Source organism: Nycticebus coucang, chromosome 21, assembly GCF_027406575.1.
Source record: "Nycticebus coucang isolate mNycCou1 chromosome 21, mNycCou1.pri, whole genome shotgun sequence".
Classification (NCBI taxonomy): domain Eukaryota; kingdom Metazoa; phylum Chordata; class Mammalia; order Primates; family Lorisidae; genus Nycticebus; species Nycticebus coucang.
The window spans coordinates 49,060,789-49,086,462 of NC_069800.1; the positions used below are offsets into that span (position 1 = coordinate 49,060,789).

Below are 25,674 nucleotides of genomic sequence, written 5' to 3' on the forward strand. Positions count from 1 at the left end.
TATGTGACACATCATCACCTTGTTGGACACCCTGATATGGATGTCCCCCAGAGCTGCGCCTTGTGCCCGCCAGCCTGGCAGGCTGTGCCCTCCAATCCCATTGCCTTTCTCCTTCCTCCACCAAGCGTAGTCCCACCATAGTGCGGGTTCAGGTTGGGGCTTCACCTGGTTCTCTTGTCTCAGCTCCTGTTCCCACACTCTCCACCGTCCCCTTGCAGAGGTCAGGAGCTCCCTGGGAGGAGCACAGAGCCCCCAGGTTGTCCAGGCCTGCAGAGCCCAGGGAGTGACCCTAAGGAGGCTGGGGAGCTGCTTCCTTGCTTCTCCTGGCCCACACAGCCTCATCCCAAAGGCCAAAACTCTTTCTATAATACTTAGATCCAAATTACAAGTTGTGCCTGGGAAAGTTGCTTTAGGGAGAGTTACAAAGCATTCCCAGAAGAGGGTATGACAATCTGAATTCTGTCACCATGGCAGGGCCCTGGCTTAAAGAATTGCCAAGAAAATAATAACAGTTTTAGCATTAGTTGCATAAGATCCGTCCTCCCACCCCCCCCAAAAAAAGGAATGATAAGGGGAGTTGCATTCAATACCTCCTCAAACCTGGAGCTGGGCTGGGATTGCCTCCTTGTTTTTTGCAGGTCCTCACCGTGATAGAGGCTCATCTTTATTATTTCACAGATGAAGAAGCCAAGGTTCAGAAAGACCAAGCACTGTGCTCAAGGTACCTCAGTTTTCAGGAACGGAGTCTCGGCTCCAGATGGTGTGTCCTATACATAGCCCTTCTGGTGGAGAATTGACAAGGGGTTTTGGGCGCAGCCAACGTGGTGAATCCAGATCTGCTCCTGAGGTGACCTTCAGTACACCCACTCTGCCCCCCAGATTGGACACTGCTAGTGTCCAGCTGGGCTCAGAGGCCCTTGAGGCCTGGCTGAGTCGCAGGAGGGGCCTGAGAAGAAGCAGTTTTTCTTGCCATTGGACATGGTTGGCCTGAGTCTTGTCAGGTGAAATGCTCAGTAACTAGTCATTTGCCCATTGTACCTACAAGTCAACTCAGTCCAGAAAAATATCCAATCCCAGCCAGGGAAGCTTTCACCTTACTTCTCTCCCCGGAGGCAACCCTGTCCTATATATAGTCCCTCACACTCAGCTGTGACAACCACATACAACTCTGGACATCGCCACGTGTTCCCTGGTGGGGGGAAAAGTGGAATAAAGTAGCTGAACGTTGACAAGCCTCTACCCCACACAAAAGCACCTCTGTTTGCTAACTCGGGGCAAAGAAGATCAAGACTTTTTTCCCCTCTAGAGCTACACTGACCACAGTGGCAGTCACCAAGCCACCAGTACTTAACCGAGTACTTGCAACGTGCTGGGTGTGTCGGAGGAATTGAATGTTATCATTTATTTCAACTAATTTAAAATTAAAAACAAAAACAGTATAAGTTATGTTTACTCATTAGACACAATTTGTTTTCTTTTTTGGATTCTATTTCATGTTAACCCTTGAAAATTTACTGTCCGAATTAAGAAGTGCTCTACACACAAAATACACACCAAATTCGAAAGAATTAGTACAGACAAAGAATGCCAAATATTGTTCATGAGTAGATTTTTAAGTCTTGATTACATATTAAAACAATATTTTGAATAGCCCAGATAGGGTCTGACTTAATGGTAGTTAGACATAGGATTTTGACTTTATGATGGTGTGCTAACGATATGCATTCGGTAGAAAACACCTTTTGACTACCCAGACCACCATTCTGTTTTTTATTTTCAATGAAGTATTCAATCAGTCACATGTATCATTATAAAATAGGCTTTGTGTTAGATGCTTTTGTCCGACTGTAGGCTAATGTGTACCTGTTTGAAGTATTTAAGGTAGTTAGGCTAAGCTAAGATGCTCAGTAAGATGTATTAAATACACTTTGACATGATATTTACAACTTACTATGTGTTTATGAGGATGTCACCCCATCATGAGCCAAGGAAGATCTATATTTTAATAAATCATTAGAATTAATTTCAACCTATTTCTTTTTGCTTTTTTCACGTGACTCTAAAAAATTTAAAATTATACACACAGTTCAAGTTCTATTTCTTTCTTTTTTTTTTTTTGCAGTTTTTGGTTAGGGCCAGGTTTGAACCCGCCACTTCCAGTATATAGGGCCAGCGCCCTACTCCTTTGAGTCAAAGGCACCGCCCATCAAGTTCTATTTCTATTGAACAGTGTAACTCTGGGGATTTTTAATAGAGGCTGATTTTATCCTCAGGGGATATTTGAGAATATTCAGAGCTATATTTTGTTGTCACAGTTGGAGCTGACATGCTCCTGGCATCTAGAGGGTAGGGGGCAGGGTGCTGGCAAACATGTTACAGTGCTCTGGACCCACCCCTTAACTCAGAATTATTCTGGCTCCAGATGCTAACAGCACTGTGGTTGAGAAACACTGCTGTAAAGTGTGACTACAGGCCCCCATGGGAGAAAAATTCAAGAAGAAAAAGGAGGGGAAGGGGCTCAGTAAGTTGTCACCTAACCCCACAGGACACCGGGTTGTATGGCAGGCTCCCTGGGTGAGGGACTTTGCCTTGCAAATGCTGACAGTGTAACCCAATCATATGTACCCTCGTGTTAATCTGAAATTTAAATATCTATCTCTCTCCATGAGAGAATAAGAAAAAACATACTCATTCATAAGTTAGGTTGTCGTCCTAATGTAGAAAACAAACTTATCTTTGCAATAAAAAAAGTGTGAATTCCTTGAAGGATAGGGCAATAAATCGCGGAGCCCTGAAGAGCTGGTTGGAGTTAGCTGGACAAAGAAATAAAAGCTGTTATCACTCTGAATTCTTGTGATTAACTGTGACCACGGGTATTATTTTACCAGCTTCTCCAGATGAAGGTAATGGCATACAGAGAAGAGAAATAACTTACCAGGGACCACCAAGCCAGGAGGAGGCAGAGCTTAGAGCTGAACTTAGCCTCAGCTCGCCCTGAATGCCAGCCTGTCCCTGTGACATTATGTGGTTCTGCAGTTCTCTGAGCTGCTGCTGATATGGAAAGAGGCTGTCTGTGCTTCATGTCTAATATCCCCATCACTCAGACCCGCTGCTTATTATTTACATCAGCCTCTATTGCTACCAGGGGATGAACATTAACAAAACACCCCTTGAAAGGAACAGCGTCGCTCAAAGTGAAACTCTCACAGGTCCCTCACCCGTCAAATGAGGCTGAGAAACCTGTGGAAATAAATGGAACACAATGAAATAAACCTGTCAGACGAGGACCATTCAGATGCCTCAGAAGGCAAGAGGTAAGAACAAAAGCGCCTGATATGGGATTGGCTGTGTTTAAAGAAAACATTATCTGACTGCTCGATTCCAATAGAGCCCCAAGAACAATGGCCCAGCAGAAATGGAGCAGCTCACACACACTTTATGGTTTCTCTGCGAATTAGGGGTAGGAACAGCGCTAAGAGTCACTGCTCTCTATCTACCTGCATATTCCCACAAATCCATCTGTAGCCCCGGTTTCGCTTGGGGAAGGCTGAGGCTGGTGGGTCCATGATAGAGTTGGGTTAGGGACTGACATTGGCTGAAGACCTACTATGTGTTGCTACTATACAGGACACTCCCTAGGGTTATCTAATTTAATCTGCAGAAGGGCTCTACTGTAGAGTGTGATAATTAGTGTTGCAGGTGAAATAAGGCTATGGAACTTGCTTAGGGCCATATGACCAGGAGTGGCTGGGATAAAATTCCCAAGGTCCTAGGAGTGACACATTGCACTAAGGTGGTCCATGGCAGCACAAGGATAGGGACAAACCTGGGCATGGAGGATGTCCTGGAGGCTCTGCCTGGATCTTCTTTGCTGGGAAGGGTACCTACTCTCCAGCTGTAGTGCGTGTGGGTGGCAAATGGCTCACAGTGAAGTACCATCAGGTAAAGAGGAACCCCTTCCTCAGGAGGTCGTGCACCCCCATAGCACATAGCTGACCAACACCATGGTACAAATGCTGGCTCTGCCGCCTCCAGGTGGGACCAACTCTGTGGTATACCTCACACTCCAGACCTCCCCGGTGCCCCCCTGGGCTCAGGTGGATATAGGTCTACACCTCCTTCCTTAGCTTTGCCCCTGCCCTATCCCATCTCCCACCCTGTCTTTCTCCTAAGAACACTCCTCAGTGAAGAGTCTGCACAAGAGTCCTCAAGCTCAGTGTCCAGGGACCCCAGCCTAAGACATCCACCAGTTGTGATGTTCCCGAGTTTGGGAAAGTTTGTGGGCAGGCACAGCAGTGTGGATGACCAGACTCACACCACTACTGCCCACTGTACTCTTTGGGATGAAATTCCCAAGGTCCTGGTAGTGACACATTGCACTAAGATGGTCCACGGTAGCACAAGGGTAGGGACAAGTCTGGGCATCCTCTATGTACAAACTGACCACTCAGGGATTAGTGGAGAAGGCCACTGCCTGGGCAAGGACTTTGGGAGGGGTGACAGTGAAACACTTGAAACCTCCTAGAAACTTCCCATTGACAAGAAAGGGCCCCTGCAAATAAAATATCTCTAGGTTAGCAGATTGTCTTTTGTCTCTTGGGCCCCACGATGGGCAGCAGCCTCTGACATGGGTGGGCTGGGTGTCCTTTTCAGAATGGTATGTTTCCTTGAGGAAATTTATTCAAACAAATACCTTCTTTAGACTAGGCACACCCATAGCAGCTCCTTTGATAGCTGGTGTCTAGTTTAGACTAGAACACAAGAACAGAGGACTTTGCCTGTGTGGAATCTACAATGCAAATAGTGCCCCTAAGAGGTGAGTATTGTTATGCTACCTAACAGATAGGAAATGTGGGGCTGAGTGTGGTCTTGGGACCTACCAGGATACACGGAAGACCCAAGATCATAGCCAGAACTCATTTCCTAATGACCTACTTGGTAGGTCAACTTCTCTCCAACCTCATTTGTCACTTCCCCTGTGAGCACTCCCTTGGCTCCTGGTGTGTGTTTATTTTGAATACTACACACCTCTCCTTTGTAGTACTATACCCATTTTGCACTTGATTTGTGTAGTTTTTTGACCAATGGCTATTTCCTTTCCTGAAATAGTATAGAAACTTGTCTTCTTTTGTCATTGTCTCTCTCAGTGCCTAGAACAGTGCCTGGCACATAGTAGGTACTTAGTATGTGTTAGCAGAAGGGATGGATGGATGAGTAGATAGGAGGATGGATGGATATTTAGATGAATGAGTAGATAGAGGAATGGATGGATGGGTAGATGAATGAGTAGATAGAGGAATGGATGGATGGGTAGATGAATGAGTGGATAGAGGGATGGATGGGTTGGTGGATGAATGGATGAGTAGATCAAGGGATAAATGGGGTGGTGGGTGGGTGGATGAGTGGATAGAGGGATGAATGGGTTGGTGGGTGGATGGATGAGTGGATACAGGGATAAATGGGGTGGTGGGTGGATGGATGAGCAGATAGAGGGATGAATGGGGTGGTGGGTGGATGGATGAGTAGATAGAGGGATGGATGGGTTGGTGGGTGGGTGGATGAGTGGATAGAGGGATGAATGGGTTGGTGGGTGGATGGATGAGTGGATACAGGGATAAATGGGGTGGTGGGTGGATGGATGAGTAGATACAGGGATAAATGGGGTGGTGGGTGGATGGATGAGTAGATACAGGGATAAATGGGGTGGTGGGTGGATGGATGAGCAGATAGAGGGATGGATGAGTAGATAGAGGGATGGATGGGTTGGTAGATGGATGAGTAGATAGAGGGATGGATGGGTTGGTGGATGAATGGATGAGTAGATAGAGGGATGGATGGATAGAGGAATGGATGGGGGGGGTTGGTGGATGGATGGGTAGATGGATGGATAGGTGGCTGTGGATGTGAGGATAGGTAAGTGGGTGGATGGGGGGGTGAGGTGGAGGGACTGCCGGTTCCTCTCTGGTGCATCTGGCCTGGAGGACCCACTGAGCATGGGCCACTCTCACTCCCCTCCCACCCTCCCAGGGCTCTGGTGATCACCTGTGGTGAGGAGGCAGAGTGGAGTCCCCGGGGTCACCTGGGCGCTGCCCATTGGTGCTGACCACAAGGAAGCCAGTCCCCAGGCAGCATGCAGAAGAGAAGGAGAGAAAGAAACACACATGAAAACGTGCTGTACAGTGAACAAAACTGCAATTCTTGTGGCTCTGAAGAGCTCACGCTAAACAGCAAGAGAACATTGTGATTTAACAAAACAGGGCCTGAAACAGATTCATAAAAATGAAACAAGTATCAGAGTCACCTTTTACCAAGCACCCACAACATGCCAGGTACTCTTCCCAGTGCCTCACGTGCAATGTTGCTGAGACTCAGAAGAACCCAGAAGGGCCAGTATTATTACAAATGAATGTGTTATTTCTCCACCCAAATCTCTTTTTCCTAGTTTTCTCTTTCTTGGTGCCACCACCCATGTAGTGTAGAAAACTGGGGTGACCATTTACCTTTTATTCTGACTTCCCACTTATGATCAGTCACCGTACCTTATTAATTTTGCCCCAGAACAGCTCTTGAAGGTGCCCCTTTTCTTTAATTTCATTCCTACTTAGTTCAAGCTACCCTGGGCTACATTTGGGTTATTTGGGGAGCTTGCTCTGGTCTTTCTGACTCCAGTCTCAACTCCCCCTCAATCTGCCCTCTACCCTCTAGCTGAAATCCATCAGTGCCTCCTACTGTCCCCAAGATAAATGTCAACCCCCTTCCCTGCAGTCAGCTCAGAGACCCTCCAGGATAAGCTCCCTGCCTGCCCTCTGGCCTCATCTCTCCACTCACCCCCCGCACCCTGGTCTGCCCTTGTTTAACAGTGGAAATGATAAACAGCTTACCATTATCAATAGCCCTACTTTCCAGTCTGTAAGCCTCACTGGGTGAAGCACTTTACATGGAACTTACTCTCTCCTGCTCCTTCACCTGGCTGACAGCTGCTCATCCTTCAGGTGCTGGTTTAGAACCCCTTCCCTCTAACAGGGATGTCAAACCTGCATGTGGATTATTTTGCTGATCTATGGTGATGGATATTGCAAAAATTATGCATGGACAATTTTTGCTCATTAGCTTTCGTTAGTTGGTGTTTGTGTATTTAAGGTGTGGCCCAAGATGACTAACTCTTCTTTTTCCAGTCTGAGGAAGAAAAAAAGAAGGTTGGACAGCCCTGCTAGAGAGTCTTTAGCAGCTAACTGAATCTTGCCCGGATGCCCATCTTTTGTCTTCCTGTAACAGCCTGGTCTTCCTTTCTCACTCACAGACTCACACTTTTATGTGGATGCCCTCCCCTTAATTCTGGAGTCTCCTTGAAGGCAGCCACCGTGTCTTATTTTCTAGAGTGCTTCTGTGGCCTTGAGTTGTACCTGGCACATAGTAGGCACTCAGTGAATATTTGCTGAATAAATGAATGAATGAATGAAGAAGTGGTGAATCAGAGAATTTATACAACTTACTCAAGGTCACAAAACTATATTGAAACTTCAGTTCGTCTGGCTTTGACGTTCATGCCCTTTCAAACCCACCACTTGCCTCTCTAAAGAAAATCACTAAAGGTTGCAAGATGTTTTAGGCTTGGTCAAAGACTGCACTGTTCTCTATTGATTCATCAACAAAACTGCAGAAAGTTGTTACGCAATATGGAGAGAGAGGTAGGGCATTCCAGACCACCTGATAAATAGGAAATACATAATTTCGAAAACAACACAGATGGCAACTTGATCAGCAGCCAAAAAATACCATAAAACTTAACCACCACAGTAGTCATAATACATCTCCCTTAAAAATATGGGGAGCTTCACTATTTTTAAAGCACATTCTAAATCAGGGGTTAGCAAACTATGATGCATGGGCCAAATCTGGCCCCACACTCCCTGTTTTTTGTGTGGCCACGAGCTGAGAATGGTTATTACGTTTTTTAATGGTTGGGGAAAAAAGAAGAAGAGTAATATTTGGTGACACATGGAAATTATATAAAATGTAAATTTCAGTGTCTATAAACGCAGTTTCATTGGAACACAGCTGCATGCATCCTGATATGTATTCTTCCACGTACGGTTGCTTCTGAGCTACAATGACAAAGTTTCATCATTGTGACAGAGATCATAAGGCCTGCAAAGCTGAAAATATTTACTATCTGTCCTTTTACAGAAGAGTTTGCTAACTCCTGTTCTAAATAGCTATTTTTTAAATCTTTTTTTCCCCTCCCAATACTCTGAGCAGACAAGACAAGGACTACTGAGCTCATGTGTCAGAGGAAGAAACAGAAGGTTGGAGAGAAGAGATGACTCATGTATTCCAACCTGGCCTCCTTCAGCAGACTCATGACTATTGTGTTCAGCAGCCCTCTCCTGTTTCAGTCCCACTCCTCCCATCCATCTTCTAAACTACATAGGATGTCCTTCCCCCAAAAGGCAGTCTGCTTAAGCATCTGCAAGGGCTCTGCTATCTCAGGACAATGTTTATATATGTATACACACATGCACACACATACTCACACTCCATGGGGCTATACAGAGTCCTGGGTGGCCTGGCCCTGACTGCCATTTCAGTTCCATCTGACCACTCCACCGTGTCTGGTCCTACCGGCCTGCTAGCCATCATTCGGTTCCTTGGCCCATTCAAGTTCAGCGGCATGGCCTTGTGCCATTGTGATTTACATATCTACTCTCTTGGCTCAGAAGTCCTTTCTGCTTTACTCTTTGACCTCGTTCCATATTGACACTCTTCTTTCAACACTTATTTCAGTGACCATGCACTCTGAGTTCATTTATGCTTCCCTTCTCTGTGGGACAATGGCATCATGAATTTGCCTTCATCATTGCCCTTAGTGTACTGTGTTAATATATTTATTGGTTGGTGCTCCCACGAGCTACTATTTGTGGAGTGCTCATTATAAGACAGGCATTGCACTGAACACTTGCGATGAATTAGCTCATTTAATTGCTACATCTGCCCTATGATGTAAGTGGCATTATTGTCATCAGCTTATAGATGGGGAAAAGGAGACACAGAGTAGTTAAGTACAGTTTCCTACATTGAATCAAAGATGGCCCAAATCCAGATAAAGTTCTTAATTTACTGGGAACATGGAACCACATATCAATACCAAGTTGGACTCGGTAAATGTCTATTAAAAACTACATGAATACAGGAAACCCTGATTCAGTATTTTTTCAATTACTAGTTGTGTCCCTTGGGAAATTACATACATTTCTGAATTTTAGATTCTCCACCTATGAAGTAGAGGTATTAGGAAGTATTTAATGAAATTATTTTAAGGATCAAATGGGGAAAATGGTTATAACTTTACTTCAGTTGGTAGGCCCGGGGTGGGGGGTTCTCATCCTACCCTCCAAGGCTATAACCCATGAACTGTTGAGTGATAATGCTCAGCTACCAGGAGTAGGAACAGAGGGAAAGTTGGACAGGTGCAGAGATGCAAATAGTGGGTAGAGCAGCAGAAGATAGTGAGATGGATCATGGATCTCAGCAGAACACCAAGGGAAGTAGAAATAGAGAAAGTTCCTACTTACATATATCGTGGTAGAGACAACCAGTATCTGTCAACATCCTCCTCTGCTTCGTAGGCATACAAGAGTCCCAACCTGCAGTCAGGCTGATCATGTGACTAGTCCTCATGAAGGTTAGGGAGGTAGAAGTGCATGAGTCACTTCAAAGAAACGTACTTAAGACCCAAGTTACCACCTCTGTACATTATCTTCCCTGCTGAGGAATCCTTTAAGACCACACGTATTCTAGATGGCATAGCAACAAATAAATCTATCTGATAATAAGCTATTGTTGTTGCAGGAAAGCTGAGTCTATGTTGACTAAACTGGCCAGAGAAGAGGTGGAGGCCTCTTGCTTTCTCCTATATCACCTGGTCCCTCTGCCATATCATTTATTAACTGGAGGATTTTTGGTTTTACTAGAGAGAACCCCTCTGTCTTCACAGTTTCAGGGTCTATTCAGTGTATTTGTGTATGTAAGTCTGTCATTAATAAAGATATTGAGACCATGCAAAGAAAAAGGAGCTCAGAGCATTGAGTGTCTCAGATGTCCAGTCAGGGTCCTTTTTCCTTCTAAAGCAAAGAATGTGGAGGGTAGAGACATGCTCCTGGGCTATAGATGGCCCTGGAGCAGACAACCTTGAAGACAAACTGATTTCTTCATTTGCTAGCTTCAAGATACGGAAATGAAGAAAGCTGAGGGTTCCTTGATTCACCTCACCTTCTAGTCCAAATATCAGGACTTAGCTTGGGCACCACTGGAGGTACTCCAAAGACCATCACACTCTAAATATTTTACTGTCAATCATCACCAGAAAAGAGATGACAGAAGGGGTTAACAAATAGGATATAGGGGATCCTGTCTGTGGTGCATAAAATCTCACCAAGTCTATGGTGTCAACAAGATTGAAAATGGTGCCATGGAGTCAGATCTGAGTTATAATTTTGAGGGACCTTGAGCTTTTTCCCTAATGCTTCTGAGCCTATTTGTCCTCATTTCTTGAGTAATAGTGATGACCACTATTTATTTAGTATGCAATATGTGCCAGGTGTTAATTTTATCATTTCTTTGCAACCTCATGTCAGCACACACAGCCCTGTGATTAGCATACAATGGGTGTTAGTTTTTGGAAGCTCTTCCTCCCTTCATTCGAACATAACATTGAGATCCCATCAATGGGGTTCAAAACCTCCATAGCAGCTTTAATCTCTTTATTTCTAACCCTTGTCTCCAATATACCTGAAATACTCCCCTTCCATGATTTTAAAAGGCCTCTTTTTCCTTTTATAAGATGCAACTTCTTGGGAATAACAGATTTGAGCTAATGTCAACTCAGGTCAAATCAGGTGTCTCAGGTCTTGAGTAGGTAGTTCTTATTTCTAGTTGAGAAGGATGGACGGGGACTCCCTGGGTGCATGCTTGAAGATAAAATGGGGTCTTTGCTTTCGTATTTTTGGTCTCTATCACACCAACTTTTGTCTTCCTGAGTAGGGTCTGTAGAAGAGATGCATTTGTGTATGAGTGTGTGTGTTGGAGAAATTTGACTATATGGAGAGAGTAGGAAACGGGGGAAAAACAGAAGAACAGAAGCATAGAGAGATGTATCATTTGTTATAGCAAGAAATATATAAAAGAAAGGGTTGGGATATGTAAAGGTCACCTTTCAGTTATTCTAGGATATATGTATGACACAGTTCTATTCTTCCATTTTCTCACAAAACCTCTAGGAAGATCTGTATTATTCTATTGGCATTTTAGTAACTCAGAGACACTAGGAGAGAGCAAAGGAGGCCAACAGTTGAAGAGAACCTTTTACATTTATGTAATTCTCAGGAATTCCATCTTACTAGACTTGTGAGGGAAGGACAGCATTGTCCTATCCCAGCCTTCCAACCACACATCTGAGCTTTCCCCTCTGAAAGTATGGTGGGATTTCTACAGACCAAACAGCATCCAGGAGATTTACAATAGACCACCTCACAACAGTCATTCCTTTCACAATGATTCTTAATTATGGGCCTACCCTGGCAGCCATGGCTAGGTTTGGGTGTGCTGCAGTCCTGGGTCCCTCCTGAAATTGCTGGGCAGGTGATAAAAAAAGGACAATGCCAAAGTCAAAGGCTAGAAAATGAATGAGCACAACAATAAACATACATTACTGCTGTGCAGAACGTCATCTCAACACGCGACCTACAGACAAAAAGGTCAAGTGTTGACAGTTGAGGCAGCCTCATCCCGGTCCACTTTCAGTTTCTGCAGTTTTGAGTTTGCCTATGTCCATTTGATAAATGGCTGGGTTGGAGACTTATATGAGAAGTGACCACAGTCCAGGCTTTGACTTTCCTCCTTAGGGAACTGACAGATTGTGCTTAGTAGGTTAGGGTCTCCAAGTCTCATATCAGAGAATCAGTTGGGGGAAAGGAAAGAAGAAACTCATATTGTTTATCATCTGTTATGTTCTTGAATAATTAGTAGGAGAAAACTAATGACCTCAGGCTTAGAAGTGAAGCGATAGACTCATAGATTTTAAGTGGCTTGTCCAAGGACAAATAGCTAGGTTTTGGAGGCAGGATTTGAGTACAGGTATCTCTCATTTTCCATTATTCTGTGAAACTTCTCAAAGAAGCTTTATAATATAAAACAGACCCTTCCATAGACAATTGTATCCTGCTGATAACATGATTCCTGGATTTCACTTGGCTTCTCATATCACCTGTTGTCTGTCTGTTACTCTGTGGATAAAAGGGCCATTGGCCTCATCACTCTCCCTCTGGGCCCCTGTCTTAGCATCTGCAAGATGAGGGCATCTCACTGGAAAGTGGCTATTTAATGTCCCTGCCATTACCTGCCAGAGTAAGAATCCATTATGGAGAGACGAGAGAAGTGCTGGATAAAGTGCTTTACTTGAAGCTTAATCCTTATAAAAACAAGGTATATTTACACAAGACCACAGCCTACTTCTCTCACCTATCATTGTCATTGGAACAATGATTTTAGCCCATCACCACCACTGGGTAGGACAGAACTGCTGGTGGCACTAGCCCTTTATCCCATCCTTCATTATTGTGAAATTCAGCTTTCAGCTCCTACTCAAAGGGGCTTGTTTTAATGGGATCCTTAGAGAGTGTTTACTAGGTTAAAACTGTGGCTGTCTTCTGCAAAGCAACTCTGCAAATGGCTTTATGGGCTTCCGGATTTATTTTGTCTCAATGACTCAGCTTAGTCTGCAAATCAAATAAAGCTGATTTTTGTAACTGCCACTTGGGTGCACCCAGCAGGAGTCTGCAGAGCCAGCTGTGTTCCCATGACTGCTGGCGCCAGAGATCAGAATGCTACTGTCTCCTGGCCGCCAGTGTGGTACCAACCAACAGGAAGAAGGCAGGCAAGCATGCACCTTCCTGACCCTAACCAAGACAAGTCAGAGGGAGCAAATTTCATTTTCTGGAAGGAGAAATGGCAGACAGGATCTATGTGGCCTCAAGGACTAATGGGCAGAAATAATAAAGAGCCAACTTAGATTTATAACACTGAGGTTCTCTCCAACTGAGGGAGTAGTGAGGTCCCTATCACAGCAGGAGCCCAAGCACCCAAACAGAGCCTGGTTTTCCTTCTTGTTAGTGGAGATTCACTCAGGTGACTCCCTGCCTATGTCACCTTTACTCCTACCTTCCAAGAGAACAATCTTGAAAAAAATCAAGGCCATGGAAGAGTAATGACCTGTTAGCCCTCCATCCATCTATCTATCTATTGATTGACCGAAGCATCCATCTATCTCCTCCATTGAAGAATCCATCCAACCATCCATCTATCCATTTACGCATTGAGGAATTCATACATATATCCATCCATTTGTTCATTCAACACATTTTATTGATCACCACTGTATGGTAAAATCTGGGGATACAATAGTGCTCAACATAGGAACAGTGTTTGCACTTATGTCATTTAGTCTAACAGATTATTTGTCTGTTTGTCCATCCATCCATCCATCCATCCATTATAACCTCTGTAAGCTGATCACCCAAGAGACTATAACAAATTGATCAACAAATGGAGGTGGTCAACATAAGGATACTTCCATTGAGTACCTATGGTGCATGTCCAGTCTATGAAAATTAGTCAATTTGAGGAGGTGGTCAATGTAGGGAGGTGGTCAACTATGAAGATTCTATTGTATACATATTTGTAAGTTGTGATGAGTGCTATGAAAAAATACGGTGTTTAATGACAGTGAAAAGTTAGGTATATACATTAAAGTGGAGGTCAGGATGGTTCATTTGAGGTAGTGAGGTTTAAGCTGCAGTCTGAAAGATGTTTATCTGTTAAGGAGACGTATATGGTGGCCAGAGGATTCCAGGCAGAGGGGGCAGGATGAGCAAAGGCCCTGAGGTTGTAAGGCACTTGATGCCTGAAGAATTGAAAGAAGACAGTGTCCTGGAGAGTAATGAATAAGGATGGATGCCTGGATGAGACTGGAAGGTAGGAAGGGGCCAGATCATGCAGGCAAGACTGGGTAAGAGAAATCAGAAAAGTGAACAGGTAGGTGTGTGGAAGGAGGCGGGGCAAAGAAGTAGATTGACAGGAGAATCAGTGGGCAAGAAAACTTGGATGGAAGTAGACATCAGTTTCTCAAAGAGGAACTGACCATTATGGCTTCAAAATTGAACAATTATATCAGAAACAAATCCCATTGTCCCTGGGGTTCTCTGTCCCAGAAAGAGGGTATGGACTGAGATACTTGGGTACCTCCTTCATAAGCTGCAGCCTGGAGCATCTTCAACTAGATGGGATGATGTACCTTCCACAGAGAGAGTTGATTTCTCTCCTACTTGAGGTTCAACACCTGTAAAGTCTAAATACTGCCCCCTTTAAGCTTCCATGTTCTCCAGTTTCCCAGGGATTGCTGTGGAGCATGTTCAGCTTACACCTCAACCCCATCCCTCATCTTCCAAATGGAAGGTAAATACTGCTAGTGGTATCAATGCTTCCCCTGTTCACTTGCCCTTTCTCACATTTCCTGTTTTCACTAGAAGGACAAAACCTGATTTTTAATTTGACCTTTTCTGCTCTCTGACTTTCTATTGCCTTCCCTTCAGGATCTGAATAATAGTTTTATGGAAAAAATAAAACTTGGACAGCACCTGTGGCTCAGTGGGTAGGGTACCGGCCCTATATACCGAGGGTGGAGGGTTTAAACCCGGCCCCAGCCAAACTGCAACAACAACAACAACAACAACAACAAAAAACAGCCGGGTATTGTGGCGGGTGCCTGTAGTCCCAGTTACTCTGGAGGCTGAGACAAGAGAATCGTCTAAGCCCAGGAGGTTGCTGTGATCTGTGTGATGCCATGGCACTCTACCGAGTGCAACAAAGTAAGACTCTGTCTCTACAAAAAGAAAAAAAAAATACTAATGCTTGTTTACCCACTGGCTGTGGGTTTTCTCTCTATAGCCCTAAGCAGATCTATTCCCAGGCCTGGGGTGTCAAGTAAAGAGCTTCAAAATGTCCTTTTACCTCTTGTATTTGAGGCTATTCCACTAGCTTTTTGCTACCACTTAGTCCAATATGACCAGTGTCCTTATAAAAAGAGGAAATTTGGCTTTGGGCACCGTGGCTTATGCCTATAATCCTAGCACTTTGGGAGACTGAGGTGGGAGGATGGCTTTAGGGTAGGAGACCAGCCTGAGCAACACTGCAGAAGCCCATCTCTACAAATAACAATAACAAAACCCAGCTACTCAGAAGGTTGAGATGAGAGAATCACTTGAGCCCAGGAGTTTGAGGCTGCCATGAGCTATCATTGGACCAGGGCACTTCAGCCTGGGTCACAGAATGAGACCCCATCTCTTAAAAAAAAAAAAAAAGCATGTGTATGTGTTTGGGGGGTATTTGGACACAGAGCAGCACACAGGAGAAATGCCACATGAAGACATGGCAGACATAAGGGGGGTGCTTCTACAAGCCAAGGAACACTGAAGATCACCAGCAAAACACCAGATTCCAGAAGAAGCACAGGGAACAGATTCTTCCTCGGAGTCCTCAGAACTCATTCCTGCTGAGCCTGAGCTCAAGTTTCTGTCCTCCAGAACTGTGAGGCAATCAATTAGTGTTGTTTAAACCACGTAATTGGTAGAATGTTTTACAGCAGCCATGGTAAACTAATACAATCCCTTGTTTGCAACCCTCCAACCTAAACAGCACTAAATTAGATCCTGAACAGCCAGTAGCAACATTGCAGAAAGGCAATGGTTAGACACACATGCTGAAGCCCTGTGTGTCTAACACAAGAGGCCCTGGGATTGGGGGCAGATCAGAATGACCCCGAAAGAGTGTGTGGGTCTTTTCCAAGTGGCAACAATCTGGTTCTGCAGGATCCACATAGCTGACCACACTGGCTGGGATCTTCAGGGTCAGGGATAGGATGGTAGCAAGCTGCTCTGTCACCAGAGCACTGGCCTTGAGTCTGATGTGGGGTCACACTCAGGGAAGCTGGACACTGCCAGAGGACCCATGATGGCAGAGAGCTGGGAGAGTTTGGGAAGGACTTTCTATACCCTGTGGGATTTGCAGTATTTCCCTGTATTAAAAGGAATACTGTTTCAGCAACCCCATCTAGGAGTTTGATCTGTGTAGTCAGAAATATGGGTCAAATATTGATCCCTGGGCTTAGTTGCTTGGTATAAACTGCTCACAGGTGATGGCTGGATCTAGGTAAGGTTCACCTTTAGTTGACTCTAGATATCCCATTTGCAGTGCCTCGCACTGAGTAGACCCTAATCAGACACAGGCTCCCTCCCTTTGCCCTATCTCTGTGGTCCCCAGGCACACTTCCCATCTGATGTGGTGCTGAGAAAAGACAACTTCCTGAATGGTGGCTGATGGCATTCTGCATTATCTAGCTCTCTGCCCCCTTCTCAAGTGTCACTGGAGCCCTGTTTCTTTGGGCTGAAGTGCTGGCTCAGCTGAACTGGGAGAGCAGGATATATATAATTGGACTCTAATACTTGCCTCCCCAGAGCCCCGCCTTGACCTGACCAGGTGGGCACTCATAGCTATGCAAGCATTCCACTGAAGGAACATGGTAACGTGAAAGTGAACAAGGGAAGAAGCCCTTACACTAAGGGGAGATAGAGAGCTTTCTTTTCTAGCTATTTAAATGCCACTGCAATTTCTCTTTCACATTAGCAATGCAACTCTGGAGAAGCCAGGCATGGTGGGCTTCCATGCCTCTGAGGGCAATGGCCCTGAAATTGCCAAGACACTATAGTTTTAGATATTTTCCCATCACCCCTATTTGTACCATTGCCTCTCAGGCCACGTGTTCCCAATTCCCAGTTCAGAAATTACCCTTGTGGAGAACTTACAACCCAGAGGATGTCCTTAGAATCCCACAAACCCCTGGAGTGCAGTGTCATCGTGATGACCTTCCTCCAGTCTGGAGGTCCAAAGCTATCGGGAAGCCTTGGAGCAGCTCACGGTGCAGGCAGTTTCCCTGTGAGCCTCCCTGCCCCTCTGGCTGCCTGTTGAAGCTGCAGACACCAGCCTTTCCTGGCTGCTGCCGAGGGTCCTGGTGCTGCCCAATTGATGGTTCTTCCCTTCTACATTATCTGTTTTCTTCAGTGCAAAAGCCTGCCAAGGCCTGTGATTTGTGTCACTTTTGTTTGCAGGCCATTAATTCTCCTTGCCTCACAGAAAGTACTTTATCTCTTTCCATCTAGTAGCTGGAGTCCTTAGAGGGAACAAGTTTGGGACATGCTGGCCTCTATGGCTTATGTGAAATCAGGGGGACTTCTGATCACGGCGAGTCCTCTGTGCCTCTGTCTCCTCCTTCCTCTTGCTCCTTCCCTTGTGTGCCTCACATGGAGCTGAGTTTCTTCGCAGTTATAAAAGTCATGCTACGTCTCGGTGCATGTCTTGTCCAACAGTCATAGATTTTTGTTTTCCCTCTCTCTCCTCCTTCCTTGCCCATCTGTGTGCATATGTGGGTGGGTGCTTGTGTATATATATTTACACACATACACATATATACTTGGGTCATTGCCTTTGCCTCTAGCTTGTATCTATGATAATATGTCTACTTTTATTAATAATTTTTATCTCCTTGGAAGCAAGTGATGAAACTATGTATGTCGTCAATGCAGGGAACAGAATTGCCCAATTTCGAATTTTGGAGTATGTGTATTGGGGGGGGTTGCTGTTAAAAATATCAATTCAATAACAAAAAAATAAGCCCAATTTCTAACCACTCAACCTTGTAATAGGTTAAAGGATAACACACCATTCACTGACTTCGTATTTTAAAAAGAGTAATAAATAGAACCGTGTACCAATGGAAAGAGCCAGGCAATTCAATTATAATTAGGAAAACAAAAGTGATGAGCCTGAACACTGCTGCCTTAGTTTTGGGGATAAGTGTTGGAAATGCCAACAACATAGCAGAGCAGCATTTGTTTTCACGTTATTAAAGGCACCAAAAGGAATCGCCTCATTTTTGAAAGGCATCTACCAATTGAATGAAGTCCAAAACCCTGAAGATGGGTCAAACAGACATGCTTAAAGAACAACACACAAACAAAGGCCCAAATACAATAAATATAGATAACAGCATAACATTTCAGTCAATTTATCTTCATCCCTCCCCTGTCCATCCATTCATGCAGCCGTGCATTCAGTAAATGTGTTTTGAGTTCTTAAATACATATTAGAATGTATGGTCTAGATGCAAATGACTCCAATGAAAATAACAATTCTGTCTTGTTGTTTCCAGTCATTGTTGCCTAAACTTTCCCTGGGTAGATAGAGGGAAAGCATTACTTGAAAGGCTAAAGAACAGCTGAAGACAGACAAGGACATGCCAACATACCTTTCGTAGCCAGACGCACACAGTTGATTTTGGTTTCCTGTGAACAACAAAAATGAGGTACCAGTTAATTAGTTGTTATATAAAGAAAATATACACATATATGCATATACAGAGGCAGCATATGTCTTTTTAATTATAATTTTAAATTTGCCCTTTCCATTTTTTTTTTCTCCTATTGGAGTCACCTTTTAATTTCATTTCTTTATTTCTTCTCAGGCTAGGTAGATAAACTGTTTGGTTCATATCCCAGATTCTACCACCTCATAAATCTCTTTCTCAGACAGAACCACTTTATAAATATGTCAGATACCATCTCTGCCTAGCAATAATAACATTTAGTGAGTACACTGTGGTATTCACAATAACACTCAGTGGGTACGCTGCAGTGTGCAGTGTGATTGGTTCTGTTGCAGGAGTCAGTGAAGGGAACAAGTGCATCCTTGGGAAACTTTATTACAAACAATAATGCATCTACAGGCCCGACTAAAAGGACCTTTGGCAAAGTGAAGTCTATATCACATGTGTAAAAATCAAACTGCAAAGTTCATGTTCAAAAAGTCACTTTGGCCCTGAGACCTCTGGTAGGGCTTCAGTTATCATAAATAATACTGTGTATTGGGATGGAGAGGCAATAGAATCTTGTTGGGTGAACTGTTGGCTGTTCTCAAAGTGCACAACATCCATGAATTTGTGATATGGCTGGGTGTGTGGTGGAGTTAACAATGAGTGTGCTCAATGGCCAGTAAACATATGAAAAAATACTCAACATCTCTAATCATCAGGGAAATGCAAATCAAAACCACAATGAGGTATCACTTAACTCCAGTGAGAACAGCTTTTATCAGAAAATCCCCAAACACCAGATGCTGGCAGGGATGTGGAGAGAAAGGAACACTTTATACGACTGGAGGGGCTGCAAATTAGTATGATCTCTATGAAAATTCATGTGGAGATAACAATTAAAAGTAGACCTACAATTTGATCCAGCAAAAGACTTTTGGACGTGAACATTCATTGAAGCACAATTCACAATTACAAAAATATGGAACCAACTCAAGTGCCCATCAATACATGAGTGGATTTAAAAAATGTGGTATATGAGGTCTGACAATTAAGTTCTCAAACTCACTCTAGAAAAAGTGCTTTGAAGGGTGCACTGGCATTGGCGTCATAGCTTCCCAAGGGGAGTACTTTGATGGTGACCATAGTGATATTCAGCAATGAGGTAGGTAGCACTTTTCCTAGGATAAGTTTACAAAATTAGTCATCCGAACTCATATGTGTACCATGGAATACTCCTCAGCCATAAAAACAGGTGAACTAGGCCAGGCCCAGTGGCTCACACCTGTAATCCTAGCACTCTTGGAGAGGCTGAGGAGTGTGGATTGCCCTGAGCTCACAGGATCGAGACCAGTCTGAGCAAGAGCGAGACCTCCTCTCTGAAAATAGCTGGGCATTGTGGCAAGCACCTGTTGCCCCAGCTACTCGGGAGGCTGAGGCAAGGGAATTGCTTGAGCCCAAGAGTTTGAGGTTGTTGTGAGCTATGATGCAATGGCACTCTACCAAGGGTCTCAAAAAAAAAAGGTAAACTAACACCTTTTGTAATAATCTGGATAGAATTGGAGACTATTCTTCTAAGTGAAGCTTCATGAGAATGGAAAAACAAACATCATATGTACTCCTATTAAATTGGAACTAATCAATCAATACCCATGTGCATATTTTGTAGTAAAACTCAATGGAAAGCGAACAGGTGGGAGAGGGCTGAAGGGGAGAAGTCACTTCATATCTAATGGGCACAGTGCACACTATCCTGGGTGAGGAGCACACTTATAACTTTGACTCAAACTAGATAAAAGCAATTCATGTACCCAAAACATTTGCACCCCATAATGTTCTCAAATGAAAAAAGTGTGCTGAGAAAGAAAATCAACTTAATCTACTTTACTGGATCCATTTTCCAGGAGACCCTGCAGCCAGCTGAAAATTCCAGTTGCGTAAATTGTACCCCCAACAAAAGTCTGAATGCAGTGCAGCAATCACAGTAAAACCCAAAGATTGTGAGCATGTGAGTCACCAAACCAAAAACCTCTCAATAATCTAATGCTTATCTCACTGCTTCTCACTCACAAAGAGCCACCACATCTTAAAGGCTCTTGTGTCAGTCAGAATAGAAAAGGTTATGATGCAGTAATAAGTACAACTTTAGTAGCTAACCACAGCAAAGGTTTCCTTTCCACTCAAACTAGATGTCCAATGTAGGTGTGTGGCTGGAAGACACTGTGATCATTCTAATCACTCAGAGACCAGAGCTGGTACATCCATTTAACACAAGGGGAAAAAGTCCTTAAGAGTCTAGCACTGGTGATCAAATGCTTTCAATCAGAAACAAATACTTTCCCTTTTACTCATGTTTTATTGGCTAGAACCAGTCACATGCCCATGCCCAATGTCAGTGAGGTGGGAAATGGAATCCTCCATGCTCCCAGAAGTAGAGAATAAATGATAATGTGTTCAGTGGAGTCCAGTCCATCTATGTGCACCTCTGAATGCTAGAAATTGTCACTGCTACTAAACCCAAGTATGATCCCCATAATTAATCTCATAATTATCACCAAAGGTCTTGATTCTGTCCCTTAGATTGCACAGAAGCCTGCTCTTTCTTGTGCAGGAAAGATGTCTCTATACTGAAAGATGGTTGTCGGGCTGCTTATCATTTTTCTTCAGCAGTTCCTCATATCGTAAGAGTTTAAGTCTTTTAAGCCAACTTAGCTGGTCATCCTAAGGTACAGTCCACTTTGTCCCTCTTAATGGACAATGGCTGTACATATAAGCGCTTGCTGATACATGATCATCTAGACCAGCGGTTCTCAACCTGTGGGTCACGACCCACAGGAACTGTATTAAAGGGCTGTGGCATTAGGAAGGTTGAGAACCACTGATCTAGACTACCGCTGCTTTCTCTACTTTTACTGAGTTTTGCTTAACATAGCCAATATCCTAGAAGCCTACTTCTACATAGATAAATGTGGCTATAGTTTTGAAAGCCAAGTATAGAGTATTATTTACCATTTAATGACTTCCATCTTCTTTGACTGACCTGAGTATGACACCTATCATCATATTCTTTCTCTACAAGCTACAAATTTTTAGAAGTAACTTCATCTAGATCATTGATAATAAGAAACATTCTGGAAAATGCCCATGGTAGAGCATTATGACATGTACTGGAATCCTTCTTTCAGGCTGGCATTCATCTGTTCCCCGGAATCTTGGATCTAACTAGGTTATTACTATCCTCCATTGCTTATGGATCATATTTTCCCATTAAAAGTAGCTTGAGAATAGAGTCAAAGTCCTTTTAGATACTGACACTCTGTCTACCACACTTCTTCAATCTATCAGCCCAAAAACTATCTTAAAGAAAGAAGTTTGGGTTAATATGATTTGTTTATTGGAACAAGTGTTTCCCTTCCTTAAAAAAAAATGACTTATTTTATGAAATGGAAAATTGAGAAATGTTTAAAAGTATCACCAATCAAATACAGCAACAAAAATAAATGAACTGGACTTATTTAAACTCAAAAGTTTCTGTACAACAAAGGAAGTAAACAGAATGAAGAGTATTTAATGGGAGAAAATATTCACAAACTACACATTCAACAAAGGGGTAATATCTAGAATCTATAAATAACTCAAACAAATCAGCAAGAAAAAGGAAACAAATAATTCCCCCAAGAGGCAAAAGATATGAAGAGATTCTTCTTAAAAGGAGACATTCAAATGGTAATAAAATATAAAAAAATGCTTGGTATCACCAGTCATCTGGGAAATGCAAATCACAACTCCAGTGAGGTATCATCTCATTCCAGTTAAGATGACTGTTATCAAAATGACAAAAAATAACATGTTGACAAAGATACAGAGAAAAGGGAACTCTTACACACTGTTGGTGGGGACGTAAATGAGTACATTTACTATGAGGAACAGTATGGAGGCTCCTGAAAATACTACAAATAGAACTACCATACCAGAAACCCAACTACAGGGCACAGTTACTTTTTTTCCAAAGAAGAGGAAATCAGTATACTGAAAAGACATTTTCACCCCCATGTGTATTGCAGCACTAGAAGCAATAGCCAAGATTTGTAACCTCAACCTAGATCCCATGAAAAGATGGCTTGATAAAGAAAATGTAGGAATTCACACATATACATAATGGAATAGTATTCAGCCTTCAAAAGGTTTAAATCCTGTCATTTGTGGCCACATGGATGGAACTTGAGGACATGATATTAAGAGAAATAAGCTAGGAACAGAAAGTTAAACTCCACATCATCTCACTCATATGTGGAAAACTAAAAAATGTTGTTGACCTCATGGCAGTCAAAAGTAGAATAGAAGTTACCACAAGCAGGAAAGGTGGGTGGGAAGGGGATTCGGGAGAGATTTGTTACAGGATATAGATTTACAGCTTGATGGGAGGAACATGTTCCAGAGTTCTATAGCACTGTAGGATGAACATAGTTAACAACAATAATAGACATTGGAGGCTCAGAGGTGGAAGGGTTAGTGGAGGGTGAAGGATGAGAAATTACTTACTGGTGCACATCGTACACAATTCAGGTGATGGCTACAAGTAAAAGCCCTGACTTTGCCGCTAAGCAATATATCTACGTACCAAAACAGCACTAGTATCCCATAAATTTACAGATTTTATAAAAAAATTAAAGAAGAAAGAAAATTTAAAAAAATCAAGGATATGTTATATAGCAGCACTGAGCATCTTAGGCCACAGGACTATAGGAAAATTACAGAAAATTTAATTATAGGAAATTTAACCCAGGACCTTGACTGGGTTGAACTTTGGAACCAAACTTGGAACTGGTTCCCTCCAGATATTTTGTTATGGAAAGAAAAGAATATACCATTTATAGGGGTAAACTATGAAAAGTAATACAATATTTTGTTAAGAAAAATCAATGACTCAGTCTTCTTTTAATTAAAATAATATTGTTTCAATAAAGCTGATGTTTCTATTATAAAAAATTATTCATTAAATTGTGTAAAAATTATTCAAAGTGGCCTACAAGCCAGAGATCTGTTTTATTAAAAACAGATCAAAAATCATTCACATATGTGTAAATATACGAATTAATGTATATATTTAATATTTAAAAATACTCAGTTGTTTTTTTTCTGAAAAATGAAATTAAACTGAAATAAAAGGAATCAAAAACTTAAAAAAGAATACATTATATAGGTTTAAATACCTAGATGGAGGATACTGAATGTTCCCAACACAAAGAAGTGATAAATGTTCAAGATGGTAGATACAATAATTACTCTGATCTGATCATTATGCACTGTATGTATCAAAGCAACACTATGTACTCCAGGAATATGCACAATTATTGTATGCCAATTATGAAAAGAAAGAAAAAAGTTTAAAGAAAGAAACGAAAGTTGTGGACTACCTCACAGGCATCCTCAAACTTTTTAAACAGGGGGCCAATTCACTGTCCCTCAGACCGTTGGAGGGCCAGACTATAGTTTAAAAAAAAACTATGATATTGGCTGTGGGTTTGTCATAGATAGCTTCAATCAGTTTTAGAAATGTGCCACCTATGCCTATACTCTTCAGAGTTCTAATTAGAAAAGGATGCTGGATTTTATCAAATGCTTTTTCTGCATCTATTGAGAGGATCATGTGATCTTTATTTTTGCCTCTGTTAATATGGTGGATAACGTTTATAGACTTGCGTATGTTAAACCAGCCTTGCATCCCTGGGATGAAGCCTACTTGATCTTGATGAATGACTTTTTTGATGATAAGCTGTAATCTATTGGCTAGGATTTTGTTGAGAATTTTTGCGTCTATGTTCATGAGTGAGATTGGTCTGAAATTCTCCTTTTTGTTTGGGTCTTTTCCTGGTTTTGGTATCAGGGTGATGTTTGCTTCATAGAATGTGTTGGGGAAGATTCCTTCTTCCTCAGTTTTTTGGAATAATTTCTGCAGTACAGGAATAAGCTCTTCCTTGAAGGTTTGATAGAATTCTGGAGTGAAGCCATCTGGACCAGGGCATTTTTTAGTTGGAAGCTTTTTTATTGTTTCTTTGATCTCAGTGCTTGAAATTGGTCTGTTCAGGAGGTCTATTTCTTCCTGGCTAAGTCTAGGGAGAGGGTGTGATTCCAGATATTGATCCATTTCCTTCACATTGTCAAATTTCTGGGCATAGAGTTTCTGGTAGTATTCAGAGATGATCTCTTGTTTCTCTGTGGGATCAGTTGTTATTTCCCCTTTATCGTTTCTGATTGAGGTTATTAGAGATTTTACTTTTCTATTTCTAGTTAGTCTGGCTAATGGTTTATCTATTTTATTTATTTTTTCAAAAAACCAACTCCTTGTTTCATTAATTTTCTGAATGATTCTTTTGTTTTCAATTTCATTGATCTCTGATTTGATTTTGGATATTTCTTTTCTTCTACTGAGTTTAGGCTTAGATTGTTCTTCTTTTTCCAATTCCATAAGATCTCTTGTGAGATTGTTGATGTGCTCTCTTTCTGTTTTTCGAATGTAGGCATCTAAAGCGATGAATTTTCCTCTCAAAACTGCTTTTGCAGTATCCCACAGGTTTTGGTAGCTTGTGTCTTCATTGTTGTTATGCTCAAGGAAGTTAATGATTTCCTGTTTTATTTCTTCCTTCACCCATCTGTTATTCAACAGAAGATTGTTTAATTTCCATGCCTTTGGGTGGGCTTGAGCATTTTACTGAATGGAGTAAAACTGAAAGCTTTTCCTCTTAGAACTGGAACCAGACAAGGTTGTCCTCTGTCACCTTTACTATTCAACGTAGTGCTGGAAGTTCTAGCCAATACAATTAGGCAAGACAAGGAAATAAAGGGAATCCAAATGGGAGCAGAGGAGGTCAAACTCTCCCTCTTTGCTGACGACATGATCTTATACTTAGAGAACCCCAAAGACTCAACCACAAGACTCCTAGAAGTCATCAAAAAATACAGTAATGTTTCAGGATATAAAATCAATGTCCACAAGTCAGTAGCCTTTGTATACACCAATAACAGTCAAGAGGAGAAGCTAATTAAGGACACAACTCCCTTCACCATAGTTTCAAAGAAAATGAAATACCTAGGAATATACCTAACGAAGGAGGTGAAGGACCTCTATAAAGAAAACTATGAAATCCTCAGAAAGGAAATAGCAGAGGATATTAACAAATGGAAGAACATACCATGCTCAT

General features: G+C 42.5%; 1 protein-coding gene across 7 annotated transcripts in view; it reads right to left on the bottom strand.

Annotated features, from left to right (window-relative positions):
• The window catches only part of PTPRT (protein tyrosine phosphatase receptor type T), a 1,115,914-nt gene that overhangs the window by 183,731 nt on the left and 906,509 nt on the right, over window positions 1-25,674 (bottom strand). For 6 of the 7 annotated variants that reach the window (XM_053574016.1, XM_053574013.1, XM_053574015.1 and 3 more), the window contains exon 13: window positions 18,413-18,449. In XM_053574016.1, the coding sequence (XP_053429991.1) occupies window positions 18,413-18,449 (37 nt within the window). Of the gene's footprint in view, window positions 1-6,042; window positions 6,100-18,412; window positions 18,450-25,674 lie in introns of all 7 variants that reach the window. The other variant, XM_053574017.1, reaches the window with a different exon arrangement.